This window comes from Sus scrofa, chromosome 7 (assembly GCF_000003025.6).
Source record: "Sus scrofa isolate TJ Tabasco breed Duroc chromosome 7, Sscrofa11.1, whole genome shotgun sequence".
NCBI lineage: Eukaryota > Metazoa > Chordata > Mammalia > Artiodactyla > Suidae > Sus > Sus scrofa.
The window spans coordinates 96,300,330-96,319,756 of NC_010449.5; the positions used below are offsets into that span (position 1 = coordinate 96,300,330).

General features: G+C 48.8%; 1 protein-coding gene across 2 annotated transcripts in view; it reads left to right on the top strand.

The window, feature by feature from the left end:
* The window catches only part of DCAF4 (DDB1 and CUL4 associated factor 4), a 30,520-nt gene extending 11,570 nt beyond the window's left edge, over window positions 1-18,950 (top strand). For both annotated transcript variants that reach the window (XM_001928868.4, XM_005666341.3), the window contains exons 3-14: window positions 2,248-2,348; window positions 2,795-2,952; window positions 3,688-3,770; window positions 4,907-5,009; window positions 7,720-7,863; window positions 8,763-8,812; window positions 13,152-13,231; window positions 14,555-14,653; window positions 14,775-14,872; window positions 15,714-15,887; window positions 16,209-16,323; window positions 17,884-18,950. In XM_001928868.4, coding sequence (XP_001928903.1) covers window positions 2,248-2,348; window positions 2,795-2,952; window positions 3,688-3,770; window positions 4,907-5,009; window positions 7,720-7,863; window positions 8,763-8,812; window positions 13,152-13,231; window positions 14,555-14,653; window positions 14,775-14,872; window positions 15,714-15,887; window positions 16,209-16,323; window positions 17,884-18,077 — 1,399 coding nt within the window. In that variant the 3' untranslated portion in view covers window positions 18,078-18,950. The remainder of the gene's footprint in view (window positions 1-2,247; window positions 2,349-2,794; window positions 2,953-3,687; window positions 3,771-4,906; window positions 5,010-7,719; window positions 7,864-8,762; window positions 8,813-13,151; window positions 13,232-14,554; window positions 14,654-14,774; window positions 14,873-15,713; window positions 15,888-16,208; window positions 16,324-17,883) is intronic.

Here is a 19,427-nt window from a genome sequence, read left to right on the forward strand (position 1 = left end):
GGAGATGGCCACACTGTCTTCCTTTTCAGGGGGACCATGACTTCTGGCCAGAGCCTTAGCCACAGGCTTAGAATTAGAAGTAAACATCTGATGCAACCAGAAAGCTGTTTCTCCTTTTTTTTTTTTTTTTTTTGTCTTTTTTTTTTTGCCATCTCTTGGGCCGCTCCCGCGGCATATGGTGGTTCCCAGGCTAGGGGTCTAATCGGAGCTGTAGCCACCGGCCTACACCAGAGTCACAGCTACTCGGGATCCAAGCCGAGTCTGCAGCCTACACCACAGTTCACAGCAACGCCGAATCTTCAACCCACTGAGCAAGGCCAGGGATCGAACCCGCAACCTCATGGTTCCTAGTCGGATTCGTTGACCACTGCACCACGACGGGAACTCCGTGTTTCTCCATTTTTTAGATGTCTTTTACTTGTTGTTTTTTTTTTTTCAGTCTATGAAAATACCTTTCTGGAAATCTAATTTCATTAATTCAGCCAAAATCCTAAGTAAAGATATATAATATGTAGTATGATATAGTATTCAATAAACACAAAAAGATGTAAAGAATAATACAGTGAACATCCTATATCTACCACCAGCTTAAAAAATACAACTTACTGTATACTTAGGTGAGGTCCCCATAATTAAATAATTTCCACACTCTGCTTATTTTTCTCCATGAATGAAATACCATCAGCCTATTCTCAGAACATGATACACCCCACCCCTGAAAAGGACACCTCTTCACAGTTCAGGGCCGTGGGTGTGACTTCTGGCCATAGAAGGTCTTTGCACAGCCCCTTCCTCACCAAAGGAGACTTGGGTGCCAGTTTCAAAACTCTTCCCCACTCCAGACCTCCTTTTAAAATGGACAGATTTCTAGTTTTAAGGTCAGAAGATGTCAAATGTCAGGATGCTTATCTAAAACAGATTAACCCAAACAGTTTTTTTTAAAAAAGCATCAAAATGTTGTGGAAGGAACAAGGGAATCAGGAGGTCTGGGTTTGATACTCTGTTTTCTTTCCTGTGTGAAATTGGGCAAGGTACTCAGTCACCCCTAGTCACTCATCTTATGAGGTTCGAAAAAAGGTATGTAAAGCCTCATCAGGCTGCCTGGCTCTGAGCAGGCCTTCTGTACATGGTGGGCCTCATTAGGTGCAGAATAAAATATTGCTCTGAGCCAGAGTCCCAAACTTGACCTGTATTGTGAAAAGATCCAGACAGGACCCGGTGTTTGTATGTTTTATATGGAGAACCATGGATACTTTTTGGGCCCCAGGCCTTCACACAAGTGCGCAACGTGTAGCAAAACGTGATCTGTGCAGAAAGAGAGTCTTGGCTCAGCTTGGCAGGGTCATGTGGAAACACGCTGGACAGCCATCTTCTGGGTTCCACGTGGAAAGAATGGGGCAGCGGCCCTTGGCCTAGAAACGTAGGCATTTGTCAAGACACTTAAACCTTCCTCCTCATTCTGCTGATCACAGCTGAGCTGCCTCAGGAAGCTCTGGGCTATAAAAAGGGAGAATAATTTTCTCTGAGTTGCATGGTTAGTGTTTATATACAAAAGAGAAAGTTCTTTACTTCCTTTAGCCTAGTTTTGCAGTTTGTATTCTTTTTGGTGTTGAAGAGGACAGGGGAAGTTCTTGGTTTGAAAGTGGATTTTATCCAAGATTCTAAAATCGGGCCTTTTTGTCCTATCGTATCTTTCAGCGTGTAATTGCCACAGAAGCTGCTTGTAGCTTTGCAAAATGAGTGTTTAAACCATGGCTCTATCCCACTATTACTGAGCAAGTCACCTCTGTGCTCTGAACCCCAGTTTCTCCATCTGTAGGGTTGGGTAGGCAAGTAAAATTTAAGCTCTACTTCTGAATCCAATAAAGAATGAAATTCGCCTGGCCTTATAACTGCTCTTGAGCTGACAAATGAGCCCAGCTGGTAAAATTCTTATTGGCCAAGATTTCTGTTCTCATTTTCATCTGGAAAATTCCAAAAGACCTCCCCAAATGCTCAAATGAGGAGATATGAAAGGGGAACTACTGTGACATGCATCCTCTTAAGGTTGAGAAACCAAAACCTTGCCCTAACTTGGGTCTGTCTGCAGTAGGTAAACTGCTACCAAGGAAAAGAGGGGTCAGTGCTCCCCAAATAATCCAGTGTGAGAGGTTCAGGGGTGAAGGCTATGGAACTGCAAGACCCAGAGGCAAAGAAAGACTGAGACTCAGGCCCTTGGCAAAAGTTACCCTGGCTGTGTGTCAACAGGAACAACGCAGGGGCACAGCAGAGCCCACAGGGGTCCAGCCGCAGTGATGACGAGGCCCCCTCCACCTCATCCAGCTCAGCTGGCAGTTCTTCTGTGCCAGGTAAGGCAGCCCGCTGGACTGGGCTCCCCCAGCCCTGCCCATGGAGACTGCCCATGGAGAAAGATGAAACCTCCTCGTCGTCCTGCCTCGTCCCCTGGTCTGTCCCTTCCAGCTGCCCTCCTCCTCGGCCCTGTGTGTCTTCACTTGTGTGGATACACTCCATGTGTGTCATCAGTCCATTCCTGGCTTGAAGGAAATTTCTGGAAGCAAATTGAAACACTAAAGGGAGGAGCCGGGTGTGTCAGGAATGGTGATCGAGGCAAAAGCTGCTCCCCCCGGGACTGAACTAGGCCCAGGATGGTGACTGGCAGTGCCAGCCCACCTCCTGCCTCTGAGGAAGGAGCGGCGGTGGCGGCTAGGAGGGGTGGTGGACAGGCCCCTGGGCTCCTCACTGGGTGGCTCAGCACATGGTTTGTAAGTTGGATTTTTTTTTTTTTTGACTAAAGATCTGCCAGGTTATTACTTTGATCCTGAGAAGAACCGCTACTTCCGCTTGCTCCCGGGACATAATAACTGCAACCCCCTCACTAAGGAGAGCATCCGGCAGAAGGAAATGGAGAGCAAAAGGCTGCAGCTGCTAGAGGAAGAGGACAGGCAGGGAAAGGTGGGCGCCACACCCCCCGGGGCTGCCCGTCCCCTCCACTCCTGCCAGCGTCCACCCATGGCCACCAGGAGGTGCCAATTAAACACCCCTGTAACACTCAGCTTAGCGCATTTTGGGGAGGGTGGTGTCTTGAAGTTCCCCAAAGGAACCTGGTAAGAGAATAAGAAAAGGCAAGAAATCTCCTCCCACCACCACCACCCTTTTCTTTTTTGCCGGATTTCATCAGTAGTTCTGACGTCTTGTCCTTCCTCAGGCGACTCAGTAGCAGCCTGATAAAGCTTCTGTAACCATATATTTTAAATAGGAAAGCAGGGTGTGTGGTTTGAATATGAGGATCCTTTCTGCAGATTAGATGCCAGGACATTTTGCAGATATGAGGGCAGTGGAATGGAAAATCCACAGTCACCATCGATTGAATGCGAAGCGCGATGCAGACCTGAGTGTCCAGTGCCATTCCTGCCCTCAGCAACTCGGCGGCCTCATCTCCTCGGGAAGAAATCGATGGGAGGCCTAGACAGCGGTGCCGAGCAGACTTCCCAGCTCACACCTACTCTCTTGTGATGGGCTTGTCCTCTTTCCAAGGAGAGGAGACTCACAGAGGAGACCATCAGATTTTTATGCATATAGTTCCTACAGTCTTAGTACATGTTTCTTCATTGTATCCTGTGGAATTATAAACATACCCCATTATCTGATAACATAAAACTTGACTGAATTTTACTCTTTTTAATTTAGAAAATAGCCAGGTTGGGATTTAATGCATCTTCCTTGCTACAAAAAAGCAGGCTGGGTTTTCTCAACGTCACCAGTTATTGCCGGTAAGACAATGCCTCATTGTTATGTTTTCTTCATGAATGTTTTTTTTTCCTATTTCTGTGGTCCAAGAACCCAGTCAGGCTAGAGCACATAGCTACTCTGTGAGGAGTCTTCACAGTGGAGGAGCTTCCACTCACAGCCTGCCTTCTGCTGCCAAAGTCAGCCCTGGGCGAATCCTTCCTCTGGACCAGGCGGGGAGGCTCTTGCAGGAGGCCAGGAAGAGGGAATCCAGGCAGAGAAATTCGGTAGAAATTTCTCAAGATGTTTCCTCTTAGTTACTTATAAATCATCTTTAGTTTAGTAAAATGTCCTTTAACTTCATCCCATCAGGCTTCTGCCTCCTTTTCCCTTTCTAATGAGTTGTCACCAAAAATGGAACATGAAATGGTTGTGTACTAAACTTTAAAGACTTGTGATGTCTGGTACAGTTGAACTAAAACCCTGGGAGATGGCTGGGTACTTCCCCAGGTCCCAGAAGAGGCAGACTCAGAGTGGAATGATTTGCTCAAGGCAGAGCTAGAAAGGGTGGGCTCTGTCTCCCTCCCAGGCCTGAGCGCCTCACCCCTGCGTCCTGCTGCCTCCTGTGTGCCTGGGCCCGTGAAGAAACAGCTCGAATTAGGGTGGCTTACCAAGGCGCCCCCTTCAGGGAGAAGATCAGACCTGCAGGCCGTATCAGCCGGGGCAGGAGGGATGCGACTCTCCTCTATTTCCCTCCCTCTGAGAGGGCAGAGTCAGAAGTCTAGTTAGATCTGTTCTCCACCCTGAAACATACTGGGTCCTCGGTGGAGGAAAAGGGGCAGTGGGATGGGTGGCTGTCTCATTTCTCAGGCTTGTTCTCTTTGTCTCAACAGTTGCACTTGTTGATCCAAAACAAATCCCTCTAGTTCTAGTTCTGACTTTCTTTGAGTGAAAGATCAATTGAGCCACCCATTTCTTTGCCTTAGTTTCCCTAAGAGTTCTAAAATTGCGATTCTTTGGGGCCTTGCCCAGCTCCATTGCTGACATTTCATGTGGAGAGGAGAGGGCCGACCAGAGAAGACGGTCTTCGGGTGTGGGGCAGAGCAGAACCCCTGCATCTTCTCCACAGATGTCTGGGCACGGCATCCCTACCCCCCGCCCTCCTCTTTCTCATCTGCAGTTTAGCCCATGAGTTGCGAGTAAGCTGCATGCAGAGGAAGAAGGTCCAGATTCAGAGCTCAGATCCCTCCGCTTTGGCGAGTGACCGATTTAACCTGATACTGGTGAGTGGGGGGAGCTCTCTGGCTGCCAGGGGTATGGTTGCTGTCTCATGGATGATTCGTGGCTTAGCATTGGTTTTCATCTAGCTTGGCTGCATAGAGCCATAAAATAGGTTTTATGGTTTTAACAAACACCTACCGGCTACCCATTGGCAGACGCCAGGCTGTTCTGTGACCATCGTCAGCTCATCATTTGACTTTAGAGCTGGGGCCCACCACACGTTGACTGAGAACCATCACAGAGTGACTTTCCCTTGGGTATGTTGTGTACACAATTGATAAGGTCCACAGTGAACCGGGGGCTTCTCATCCTTTCTATACTGGGCAGGATTTGGTGGCCACCCCTGAAGCTTCACTGTCCTTCAGTAGCAACAGCGTGTTAGTCTCTTGCTTTCTGTGCCTGGCCTCGTTAGCAGGGCCTACAGGCCGTATCCCTCAGCCTGCACATCCAACACGCCTCCACCTCATTGTTCACGGGGAGCTGAAAGTCTTCTTCTCTGCTGCTGGTTAGACCCAGGCTGGAAGCCAGGGCTAACTCTTTAGGCCCAACACTCACAGAAATGTTGGCAGAGGACCAGAGGTCCACTGCGGACAGAAGACGGCAGACCTCTCGGCTAGATTAGGAACTCAAGGCCCTTCTGGAGGCTGAGGGGCAGCCAGGGAGAGTGAGAGAAGGACACAAGATAGAGAGCCTCGGCCTGGTGGTCTGCTGCCAGGACTGGAACTGAGGCTGCAGAATTGCCCCAGGAGACCTCCACAGCAGAGCCCTTCCCCGTAAGAGGCATCGGAGGCCAGGACTCTTATTCTCTCCTGTGTTTGGGGTACAGCTTGACCTGGATCAGGTAGAATGCTTTCTTTTGGTGGATTCCCCTTAGGAGCCCCTTCCCTGGAGGGTGTTCAGTAAACCTGGTGGGACAGTGGAGGTCACTGTGCACCTGCTGCTGAGCATGGCCTGAGCTCCCGGTCCTCATGCTTTGTTGCACACAACTTGTGTCCTGGCCCTTGGAAGACCAAGAGTTACAATGACTGGATGGCTGGTGTGACCAGAGAGGTGGGAAGGGCAGTTTGTCACCTAGGGATCAATTTTCAGCTCTGTCCTTTTTGCAGATTCCACATGTCAGTGATAGCATTTGATGTTGGTGTCTCATTGTCTGACTGACCTCACTTAATTAGCATGCTAATTTCTAGGTCCATCCATGTTGCTAAAAATGCTGGTATTTCATTCCTGTTAATGGCTGAGTAATATTCCATTGTGTATATGTACCACATCTTCTTGATCCACTCCTCTGTCGATGGACATTTAGGTTGTTTCCATGTCTTGGCTACTGCAGATAGTGCTGCAGTGAACACTGGAGTACATGTGTCTTTGCGAGTCATGGTTTTCTCTGGATAGATGCCCAGGAGTGGGAGTGCTGGATCAAATGGTAGTTCTATTTTAGTTTTCTGAGGAATCTCCATACTGTTTTCCACAGTGGTTGCACCAAATGACAATCCCACCAACAAGGTAACAGGGTTCCTTTTGCTCCACACCCTTTCCAGCACTTCTTGTTTGTAGACTTTTGGATGATGGCCATTCTGGCTGGTGTAAGGTGGTACCTCATTGTGGTTTTGATTTGCATTTCTCTAATGATGAGTGATGTTGAACATCTTTTCATGTGTTTTTTGGCCATCCTTATGTCTTCTTTGGAGAATTATTCGTTTAGATCTTCTGCCCATTTTTTGATGGGGTTGTTTGTTTTTTTGGTATTGAGCTGTAGGAGGTGTTTATAAATTTTGAAGATTAATCCCTTGTCAGTTGATTAACTTGCAAATATTTTCTCTCATTCTGTGTGTTGTCTTTTCGTTTTGTTTAGGGTTTCCTTTGCTGTGCAGAAACTTTTAAGTTTAATTAAGTCCCATTTGTTTATTTTTGTTTTCACTGTCATTACTCTAAAAGGTGGATCTGAGATATTACTGTCATTTATGTCAGAGAGTGTTTGGCCTATGTTTTCCTCTAAGAGTTTTATAGTATCTGGTCTTATATCTAGGTCTTTAATCCATTTGAGTTTATTTTTGTGTATGGTGTTAGGGAGTGAATTTTCCAGCTCTGACTCTTGTCACTGGTAATGATTCTTCAGGAATAACTATTCTTCCTGAGTAAGCTCGCAAAGAGTGTGTTTTCATGAGCACCCAAATCCCTGTGTATGTGGATATATTTATAAATAAGTATGTGAAAACATATATATTAAGGTTTTGCTTTGAAATAATTTTTAACATTTTTTAATGAAAAAATCTTACAAATGGCCCACATTCCAATGCCTTTTTTTTTTTTTTTTTTTTTGACTTGGTGGTAATCACAGTGCCTTTGTAATAGGAATGCAATTTTGTATTCTCCTTTTATCCCTTAGCAGTTACAACTAGCATTTTCCACATTGCTGTGTGGCTTTCATCGTGGCCACATGCTCTGTCACCATGTGGTTCATCAGAGCAGTTCCTCTGAGTGGACCTTAGGACTCTCCCAAACCCACTTCTGAGTGGGGTCAGTGTGCAGACCTCAGACTTCCTGGCCATCTTCCCTCATGAACTGTTAGCTTTGCCCAGTGATGGCTGCGCCAGGTAGGGGCACGTTAGGTCATGGCACCCTCCCTGGTGGATGGGAGCCCTCACCTGGTGAAAAGGCGCTGAACATGGGGGCTGGGCAGATGGTCACCCACAGTCCACTTCCCCTCTCCAGGCAGACACCAACAGCGACCGGCTCTTCACAGTCAACGATGTCAAAGTCGGAGGCTCCAAGTACGGCATCATCAACCTGCACGGCCTGAAGACACCCACGCTCAGGGTGCATATGCATGAGAACCTCTACTTCACCAACCGGAAGGTACACTGCTCCGCCCTTTAGCCCTGCAGCCCACTCTGCCTTTGTTTGGATCCAGGGCACCGCAGTCATAGCCAAATTCAGAGTAGAGGAGAGAGCTTTGTGAATAAGGCAGTGCTCAGTTACCTCATTTTCCAAAGGGAAGAAAATGGAGTTTTAGGTCCGAAGATCTCAAAGGGGAAGAAAAGGGCCTTATTAGTTTCTTGTCTTGGAAGAGAAATGAATTTACGTGGGGGAGGGCTTGAAGCAGTGCTGCTGTAAGTGTGGCAAGGACTCCCCTCCAGGAGGGTTGAGTTGATCCACAGGAGCCTGAACTCATGCTACGGCACAGAATTCCTGGGAGGTGGGCCTCAGTGCGCAGAGTGGAGGGTCCTCCCGGTGCATCAGGACAGTGTGTCCACCTCCCAGCCGGTCTGCAGCCAGCACTGAAATTTACTGAAACGCAAGGAGGTTGCTTTCTAGAGGGCAGTGGGGTGACAGCTGCATCTGTAGGAAGCTGTGACTCTTTGTTCTGTTGAGACACGAGCCACAAGATGGACACAGGTTGAAAATGGCTTCTGGGTGTCGCGAGATGCGGGAGGCCTTCAGAGCTGGGTTTGCCCCTGCCGTTGCAGAGCATTCGTCCCCCCGCAGAGGGTACACCAGCTGTCTCACTGTGAGGCCCGTGCTGACAATGAAGGCCTGGGGCCTAGGGTTACTTCCTCCCTTTTCCTTTCAAGGCTCAAAGTGGTGGGGCAGGGAGCTTCCTTGTTCTCAGAATGCTTGTCCCAGCCCCTGTTCAGGGAGTGAGACCTGAAGCCTCAGTCACCTGTCTGTATTCCACAAGAACGCAGTTGTCTCTTTCTCTCCACGAGTTGGCAGTCAAACCAACGCTCCCGTCCTGCTGTGTGCTTCCTCACCAGGTGAACGCTGTGTGCTGGGCCTCACTGAATCACCTCGATTCCCACATTCTGTATCTTTTGGCCGCTGGAGAGGTTTGGTGGGGAGACCACACCCTGATGTAGACCTGGGCATCTGTGGAGTTTGTGAGGTGGTGTCTTGGTGTCCAGAGGTCTGGGCCACGACTCACCCAGAGGAAAGACCATGCATCTGGTAGAAAACAAGGATTCCCATGGAGCACAGAGAGGTGGTTGAGGTCTCGGGCTGATGTGGCTGTTGCTGTGTGCCAGACTCTGTTCTGGAGTTGGTGCTTCAGCAGAGGAGCCCCGAATCCTCCTGAGGCAGAGGAGGAGGAGACCAGAGCTGCAGTTGCCTGGGGCAAGGAGGCTGATGGCAGGCAATAGAGAACGGGTTCCTTTGACAGAAGACTGGGGCTCTGGGCCTGGGTTGCCTGCTGGAAGATGGCCTTCTTTGGATCACTCTTTATTCCAGTTTCTGCCTTCCCTTCCCTGAAAGCCATCTGGGCTTTGTAGGGGCACAATCATGCAGTGTCAGGGTGCCCAGGCCCTTCCTCTGAGACCCCTGGGAGCCCTTGATGCACAGGACAACTGTCTATCGTGGCCTTCATGGAGTGCTGTTTGCTTGAGCCAAAGCCATGTGTTAATGAGTCTTGTCATGGTTCATTTCCATCATAAATGAGTTCTTGAAACTGACCACTCATTATACCTAACACCAGCTTCGTAAGTTAACTAGTTAACATGCGTGGATACATTTAGCATAGTGCTTGGGCCTGTCATGGGTCCTCAACAAATGATGCCTGAATCAGAACCTGTTGGGGTGTTTTGTTTGTTTTCTGTTTGTTCCACAACACTGTTAACTGAGGGTTTTTAAAGCCTAAAAGCATGTTAGAGATCTCATAAATTTTATGTAAGACAAATACAAAACTTGTGTGTTCTGTAAATTGAAAGTCTGTATGTGGCTCTCAGTTGCTTGGGGTTCTGTGGAGTGATGGAAGCACCTGTTACTCTTTCGATTTTACCAGAGGGCGGAAGAGATCAAGCCTTAAGAGAGAGAGAAAACAAGAACCTCGCTCTCACTTACGATCTTTAAACAATATGGCATTTTTCCATGTTTCTATCTAAGAGGATAAAAATCTGTATCTAGAAATACCTCAGAGATATTGTGGGTTTGTTCCAAACCACAGCAATAAAGTGAATATCACAGTAAAGCAAGTCACAAATTTTTTTTGGTTTCCCAGTGAATATAAAAGTTGTGTTTACACTGAACTATAGTCTGTTAAGTGTGAAATAGCATTATTTTGTGCAACAGCATCCATACTTAAAAGTACTTTAGGAGTTCCCATTGTAGCTCAGCGGTAACAAACCCAACTAGTATCCATGAGGACTCAGGTTCAATCCCTGACCCCACTCAGTGAGCTGCGCTGTGGGCCACAGACGCAGCTTGGATCTGGCGTGGCTGTGGCTGTGGTGTAGGCCGGCAGCTGCAGCTTCAGTTCGACCCCTAGCCTGGGAACCTCCATATGCCGCGGGAACGGCCCAAGAAATAGCTAAAAAGACAAAAAAAAAAAAGTGAAGCACAGTAAAGCAGAGTATGCTGGAAACTGGGTTTAAAGAGGGTGGTCTGTTGTAGTTTGATGGGCAGCTTGCCCTCTGGTGGTCGCTTCAGGTCCTTTTCAGGCTGTTGTGTACCTGCTGTTTCTGTTGTGGTCATGAGCTTTCTCCCTTTACAGAAATGACACCTGTAGGACCTTCACTGTCTGCTTTTCCCCAAAGAGTGGTAGAAGATTAGACTGAACATTTTCTATATTTACCAGGTTCTTCATTGACCTGTGGCCTGTCAAAGGGTTAAATATATGCTACCGGTCCTGTGAGTACCATACAAAGGTTGGTTGTATCCTGGGTTTCAGCCATAATATGTAAAAGTGCATGTGGATAAGGACTTTCTCCCCATATCCTTGCCCTTCAAACCTAGGAGGAAAAGGAATTTATTTCAGAAAGAATTGAGCTGCCCAGATAGAGTGTTCTCATTTATAGTTTCAGCAGCCTCTGTACTGGAGGTATTTAACATGGGGCGTACCGCCTAAGGCAGCATGGTACCTACACATTCAGATGCTCGGCAGAGATGTATGTTTTTCATCCCACCAACCTGTTTTGGGCACATACAGTCCCTTGCCAGGTGCCGAAGCTGGGCAGCTCCACAGGTAGTCAGTCTTTGAAGAGGTGTCTGTGGGACAGTTGGATGATAGCGTGCAGGGGTTGGGGTGGTCTTTCTGGAAGTGATTCCCACTTAGGAAAAAGGAGGGGACAGGGCTCCCATCAGAAGAATGAGAAAAGAGCTTGGCACATTTGGTATCAGTGATGTCTCTGGCTAGGTAGGGCTTTGCAAAGACCAGATCCTCGGGGCGGTGGGTGCCCTGGAGGTTTGTGGTCATGGCTTCGCTTCCCATAGAGCAATGCGGATGATGGGCTGGTGAAGGTGGGACCTCCGGTGGAAGGCTGCTGCAGGACTAAGGCGCGCAGGAGAGGGTGTGCACTGATGAGCAGAAGTGGACAAGGGACACGAGTCCAAGAGGCTTAGGACCTCAGCCAGGGGATCTTGGTGGTGGGAGAAAGTCCAAGGAGGGGTTTGTGGTTAGAAGTTGTGCTGCGGGGCATCGGGCAGGACTGGAGAGTGTTCATTAGAAATTAAGAGCTCGTTGAAGACCTCGGGGAGAACATCGCTGGAAGGTGATGGTCAGACCTGGATTTCAGACGGTTGAAGAGTGAAAGAAAGGTGAGGAAGTGGGGATAAATTACATACTCCTTGAAGGTCTGAAAGGAAAGGCAAAGGAACCAAATACATCGGAAGACAGTCCAATAAAACAAAAAAGTAGGCAAAGAGCATAAAAAAGCAGTTCAAAGAAAGGGAACCCCAGATGACTAATCAGATATAGTCCAAAAATGCAAGTTAAGAGGAGATGTTTTATGCCCATTCAGATACGCACAGTTTTATTGTGACGGTGCCAAGTTTTGGCAAATGTGGAGAATGGGGGAACTGGCTGGTGGAAGTTAATGATACGCCCACTTCAAGTTGGACACGCGTGTGCTTCACAACCCCCCGGTCCCACCCTGGGTATAGTTTGTTTTCAGACTATGAGTCATGGCCTGTCAGTGGACCGTGAAATCAGTTTATTGAGCAGCTTTTTTTTTTTTTTAATGGAATAGACTAGAAAATATCAGTTTCATATTTAGTAAGGGTAATAACTTTATGAAACTTGTTTCAAGTGTGTGTGTATGGCTCACTGTAGTGTAAAATGAAATTCTAACCCCGGGTATAAGAAACGGCCTTAGAGGAGCCTCCCACACATAGGAGTGGGAGACATGAGGCTACCAAGAGAGGCTCATTCCAGCAGCAAAGGGGAAAAAGGCGAGAACCACTTCAGTGCCCATCACCAGGAGACCCAATAGATGAATTGTGGTCTGTTCACATAAAGGAATGCCCGGTGGTGAAAACAGATCAGCTGGAGCTACAAACATGAATACAGTTGCATCTAGGAGTCAGTGTACTTTGAATAGTTGTAGAAGATTCTGTGTGATGGCATTTTGGTATGTTACAAAATTTTAGTTCTTTATATTGCTGTGGACAGATAGCATGTAGTGGAAATATTATGGCCCAGAAGTCAGACCAGTTTCAGAGTAGCGATTCTCTCTGGGTGGGATAAAGTTAAAAGGGGCCTTTCTGGGGTTCCCGTCGTGGTACAGTGGTTAATGAATCCGACTAGGAACCATGAGGTTAACCCCTGGCCTTGCTCAGTGGGTTAACAATCCGGCATTGCTGTGAGCTGTGGTGTAGGTTGCAGAGGCAGCTCAGATCCCACATTGAGGTGGCTGTGGTGTAGGCCGGTGGCTACAGCTCTGATTAGACCGCTAGCCTGGGAACCTCCATATGCCGCGGGAGTGGCCCAAGAAATGGCAAAAAGACAAAAAAATGGGGGGGGGGCTTTTCACTGTATCTTTCACGTTGTTTGCTGCCTTAAAAAAAAAAAAAAAAAAAAACAGGAGTTCCCATCATGGTTCAGCAGAAACAAATATGACTAGTCCATAAGGACGTGGGTTTGATCCTTGGCCTCACTCAGTGGGTTAAGGATCCCGTGTGGCTGTGGCCCTGGCGTAGGCTGGCAGCTACAGCTCCAATTGGACCCCTAGCCTGGGAACCTCTATGTGCCACAGGTGCGGTCCTTAAAAAACCAAAAAAAAAAAAAAAAAAAAAAAAATCCAAAACTAAATATGGAAGAGGTAAACGTGTTAAATGTGGGTGATGGGTATTACTCTTACGTTTTTTTGGAAGGTACTGATGCCCACTCTCCTCCCAGAGGCGGCCTTGTACTTGACTATCCTTAACAGCTTTTCCAGGCTGTGTCTCATGGGAATTGCAGAGACTCCAGGCTGTGCCACCTTGCTCCCAGCGTCACTGTTTGTCAGTAGTCATCCAGGTACAGGGGGTCCTTTTCCTTTGGATAAGGAGGTGTTCTGAGGGTCATCTTTGTCTTCTGCCTCTCAGGACCTGCAGCTACCAGCCTAAGCTCTGCGGTGCTGACATGGACAGGAGGGGTGGGAGCCGTGGGCCACGTGAGCCCAAAGCCACACTGGGAGGTTGGGGATAGTCTGCAGGGGCACCTGGGAGGTTCCTTAAACCTGACCCAGGATTTGTGCTAGAAGCATGTGCATCTTCACTTATTTCCTCCTTTGGGATCGTTTTAGCAACCAGAACAGTTAAAAGTGTATGTTACCAGTACATGAGATAAGAATATTTATTTGAGCTGCCTGCACAGATCGTCCCGAGAACATCTGTTACGCTCCTACAGTATGGCAGGTGCTGTCGGGGATGCTTAACGTTCTGTCTGGCCGAAGGCAGTCCAGGTGCCTGGCAGCATGCTGGACATTAAGTTTTCAGTCTTTCCGTGAATTAGGATCAATTAGACAAGGATCAGGCCTCTACGACTGCAGGCTTCCGACAGACCTGGCAGGAATCCCAGTTCTGCCCCTTACCAGCTTGAACAGATTGCCTAACCTCTGTAAAGTAACATCTACCCTCAGGTTATATGGGGGATTAAATGATTTAATGCACACTTAGCCTGGTGCCTAGCAGTTCATCATAAAGCAGGCTTGTAAGGCAGGAGTATATATTATTACCATTTTACAGATGAGGAAACTAAGCCAAAAGAGGTTCAGAATTTGCCTTACAAAACTAAGAGATGGTATTGGAAGTCAGGGTGGTGGCTTCCTATGAGGAGTAGTGGGAAGGCTAGTAATTGGGAGAGGACATGAAGGGTACTAGCATGTTCCATTTTCTAACCTGAGTAGTGGCCACATGGCTGGCTGTACTTAACTTTGAGATTATTCATTAAACTGTATACCATGATTTGTGTCCTTGATGTACGTTTTATCAATTAAAACGTATTCAAAAAAAGAGTTTGCATGAGCTCACACAGTTAATAGTGTGATCCAGAATTGAAACCCTCTTATCTGTGACATCATACAGCCTCCGTGATAGCTGTTAGTATTTCTAACACTGCTGCTGGGAAGTCAGGGAAGATTCATGTATTACTCTCAGAATAACCATTTTTGAGCCAGGCACCTGGCCTGAGTGCCTCTTTTTTGCTGCCACAAAACCCAGAATGGGGCCACGGTATGGACCCTCCGAGCAGCTGTTCCTGGAGGTTTCACACACCTGCTGGTCACTGCCTGGCAGTGTGGAGGGCAGATGTCCAGCCGTGGAGGTCAGCCACGTTTTACACTCCCTGTTCCCTCCGCAGGCGGAGACCGGCCTGGCATGCTCTGCAGCTTCCGGATCCCCGGGGCCTGGTCCTGTGCGTGGTCCCTGAACATCCAGGCCAATAACTGCTTTAGTACAGGTGAGCCACCGCTGCCCCCGCAGGTGCCCAGGGTGAAGGATCTCGGGGCCCCTAAGCCCCTGCCCAGAGTCCCTCTCCCCAGAACACCGGTGACACTGTCTGTCTTTTCCACCTCCGTCAGGCTTGTCTCGGCGAGTCCTGGTGACCAGCGTGGTGACCGGACACCGGCAGTCATTTGGGACCAACAGTGACGTCTTGGCCCAGCAGTTTGCCCTCACGGTTAGCTGGAGGGGGAGGGCATAATACAGTTCCCCAGAGGTGGACATTTGCTGGATTGCAGTGGGATTGCGCCGAGGGGCCGCTGGTCCTCCTCCCTCTTTCACAGGGAAGGAGAGGGCATCAGAAGGAGCAACGGGTTACTTGGAGAACAGGTCGGCACGAAATGAAATTTGGCTGATCCAGAAAGGCCTGGCTCAGCTGACTTGAAACAGCTTTCAGTTAAATGAATTGTTAGCAATTCTTGAGAACTTGGATTAGCCAACAGGACAAGTAATTTAGGTCTCAATTCATAACTCTTATATGCAGCTGTCAGGTACACATTTTAGAAATTTAAAAGTCAAAATTCTAGTCATTACTACATTTCAAAAGCCTGACCTGTAGAAAATGCCATCTTTCTTTAAAAGTGCAGAAGATGTGCTGACCTGCTTTGGGCAGTAAGCACAGAGTTCATTATTCAGGGTTTTGAGCCATCTTGCCACTCTCTCGGGGCGCCCAGGTCTTACCTGGATCTCTCATCTCTTACTCCACACTCACCCCCCAGCTTCTCACTGATGACCTGGGAGGAGACAGAGCACCATCACCTCACAGGGAGGGGTTCAAGGGGAGGCCTTAGGGACCAGTTGCAGCCAGCAGGGAGGACACTGGAGGAATAGAACAGGTAGCATCCAGTTTTCTGACAACTTTCATAAGGAGCCCTTCCAACCACTGAGGCTCAAACCCTACCAGCTTGTCTGCACCTGTACCTGTGACCCAGGGGCTGGAGAGGAGGCAGGGGCTGTATTCTGGAGGGCACACCTCTCCCAGCCTTGGGGCAGGTACCGAGCAGTCCCTCTTTCTGCAGGCTCCTTTGCTGTTTAATGGCTGTCGTTCCGGGGAAATCTTTGCCATTGATCTCCGTTGTCGAAATCAAGGCAAGGGTTGGAAAGCCACCCACCTGTTCCATGATTCAGCAGTTACCTCCGTACGGATCCTCCAAGAAGAGCAGTGCCTGATGGCATCCGACATGGCTGGAACGGTATGGGTACCACTGACTTTGTGCAGCCACTGCCGCTGGCTCTGGGCCAGGTGGAGGGGCTCTACAGAAGAGACCCTCCTGCCAGACAGTGGCAGGGAAGGGCATCTGGAGCCCAGGCAGCTGTGCAGGGCAGCTACTCTGCTGCCCACTGTGAAGCTGGTGCTTTTGATGGACTCGGGCTCAGGAATTTGAGACTTAGATTTTTCTAATTTGAAGAAGACTTTGGAGACCACCTCGCCCGCCCTCTCTGGCCTCCGTGCCTGGGCTTCACCATGCACCTGCCAGACCCTCCCTCATGGCCCCCTGTGCTTCTTCCCACAGATCAAGCTGTGGGACCTGAGGAACAATAAGTGTGTAAGGCAGTACGAAGGGCACGTGAACGAGTATGCCCACCTGCCCCTGCACGTGCACGAGGAAGAAGGAATCGTGGTGGCAGGTACCTGGGGCCAAGGAGATCTGTCCCATCAGATACTATCCCTTAGGACCTCCAGCAGTTTTAAGAGACGAGGGAGAAATTACTCCAAGATAAAACCAACTAAGAGGGATTTGGGACTGTTGGGGGCAGGGAGTCAAGGTGGGATGTAGAGTGGGGCCTTAGCAAGCAACAGTTCCAGCAGTCACCAGTTGGTCAGCTCTTTGTCCCCACTTCGGTGGGCAGCACTTCAGTAAAGGCGAGTGAAGTGCAGTCAGGCATCGTGGCTCAGGAGACCTGGGTGTGGGGTTTAAGTCTCTTCACCAGATCAGCCTTCAGTGTGACCCTCGTCCCATCACGCGGCCATCGTGTCAGAAAGCATGGGTGCCCTGTCCTCTGTGCTTGCACGTCCCCTAGAGGATGCTGAGGAAAAGAGACTGAGGCCATTGTAAAGGAACCAGTGCCTGGTTCCTTTTAACTCCCATTGTGAACCCATGATTTGTAGAACGGAAGTAGAGCTTTCTAGCACCAGACCCCTTTGAAAGGAGTTAGGAGTTGAGCACAGATGATACTGTTTCTGAGCCGTGGTGTATAGGGACAGCTTGAAAGTTTGGCCATTTGACAAATGAACTAGTCAGCCCTTGGCATTAAAGAGCATGTTCTCAAGTCTTCACAGATCCTCAAATTTTCCAGTACTCTACAGAAAGGACGTATTTGCTGGGAAACTTTTTTGTGGCTAAGAAACAGCACTTTGCTAGAACTTTCTTGGATTTATTTACTCCTCTCACCACCACCAGCAATTAGCTTCCTTAAGTCTATTTTCCACAAGTTTTCATCTCAGAAGAGTTTGTTCTGGGTAATAGAAAAGATACGAGCCTTACGGAGAGGAGATACAGGTCGTGGGCTGGCTGCAGTAACCCTTGACCTGCACAACCTGCAGTGACCCGCCCCTAAGGTCATGGAGTCAACTCAGGTGGTTGGAAGCACGCACTGAAATCCTTGATACCTAAGGTCTGTCCTCGTCCTCCTGCTCCCCCAAAGATCTGCAGTGGCACATACTGCCTGTCTGGGCTGCCCGAACCCGGGCTGTCAGGTGTCAGTTCCTCTCAGCTCTGAACCCTGAAGACTAGACAGACCCGTTAAACCAGAAGACACCCTGAGGAGAGTTGTCACCTGATTTGTCCCTAGATGTAATGAAGTTAGGAGATTTTCCTGGTTAGTGTCTCACAAAAAGGAAATCAGCTGCATATCATCGGAACCAGGTGGGCGTGGCTCCCTCTTGAACAGCCCTTAACACCAGGAGATGCAGAGGCCACCTAGGAGGACGCCCTACCCAGCGTGTCACAGCCAGCCTCTTGTTACTTGGAATAACTGCAGTTAGTGGTTCTAGAGCACCCAGGTGACCTGTATCTTTAATTTTTAAAAGGGACATCTTATCAGTAGAAATCACTGCTGTTTGTGAATTTGTTTTGGCTCAAATGGAGTCACCTTTAGCCCTTAGGAATTGTAGGAAGCCAGGGCCACAGGCACACGAGTTCTCCTGTGCGTTCTCTCCTAACCTGCCCTGTGTCTCCCCTCTCTTAGTGGGCCAGGACTGCTACACGCGAATCTGGAGCCTCCATGATGCCCGCCTGCTCAGAACCATACCTTCCCCACACCCCACCTCCAAGGCCGACATTCCCAGTGTGGCTTTCTCTTCTCGGCTTGGGGGCTTCCAGGGAGCGCCAGGGCTGCTCATGGCCGTCCGACAGGACCTTTACTGCTTCTCTTACAACTAAATCTGCAGAGTGCAGCCTGAGGGATGTGGGTGTGACTCAAGGGAGCAAAGGAGGAGCCGTGTTTTTGCCACAGTTGCTGTTTCCAGTGACAGTATTTTAAATGGATGCTCCATGTATGCATGTCTCATCCATCCAGCTGCTGAGGAAAAGGTGCTGTGTTTTATGTGGAGACACTTCAGTAAGTTATTTCAGCTAAGTTGTGTGTTCAAAAGCTTAAAAGTCCTTTTCATAAAAGGTACCTATTTCCTTGTTGAATTCCTCAGAATAGTCCCTTCTTCCCACCCTCCTCTTTTTTTTTTAAACAAAAAATACTTTTCTAAGGGCGGATGACTGACAATAACTAAAGCTGCTGCTTTCACCAAAAGCCCTTTCAAGAAGCCTCATGATGAGACAGGGTGAGACTTGGTAGACAGTGCCCGGATCTCAGTACTTGCCTCTGTACTTGAAAAGCCAGCTGGAGGGAAGGGGAAGTCATTTCTCTGAGTCTCTGGAGAAGGATTTAAGGCTGGAGTTGGGGGTCATTAAACTAGCCTTCTCAAACTCCCCCGATGCAGTAGCAGATACAGTATCCCGTCTCGGGGGTTCTCCTTTTGACGGTTCATAGGCATGGGAAGGAAGGATGGATCCTTTTAGATGCTAAAGGTTTTAGACAGACCTTAGCATGCCTTTGTCAAGGCACCTTCCAGGATGTTAAGTACAGCAGCTCCAGTTTCTGTCATGGGGACATAAATGTCAGATTCAAGGGCCCCATCTCAAAGAAAGTTGGCTTTGACCTTTTGTAATCTAGGAGAAGCACTTTGTAAGATGTTTATACAAAGTATTAATACAGAGAGCCTGTCTTTCGACCAAACAATAAACTAGAAAGAACCACAGCATGGCGTGTTGCTCTGTTAATGATGTAGAAGATCATGATGCTTGGCTGCTGCAGCCACAAACCAGCTACAATAACAGCTACTCAAATCTTGGGTGAGGAAAAAAGGGTAGAGGCTAGGACCAGCGTAAACGGCTTGGCTAGAGAGCTGCCCTGTGCCCCGAGCAGCTGACCTCTGTGGACTCGTCAGCAGGCTCCCCCAGCCCAGATGGGTCCAGCCAGTGGGACACAGCAGCGGGAACGCAGGCGGTGGGAAGAGAAGTGTTAAGTTCCCTGGCTCTCTCCTGCTGGGGTGTGGCGGGCCGTGGCTCCGTTCCCCTACCCAGGGCTTCAGCCTCTCCTGGAACACAGCTTTCTGGATGCCAGGTCTCACCTGTCCCTTCAGACCTGTCACGGGTAACTGCACCTCACTGTTGCTAGCCCAGGAGGCTTCACCAATTAAACTCCCTTCCCTTACTCCCTTGAGGGTCAGGCAGCAG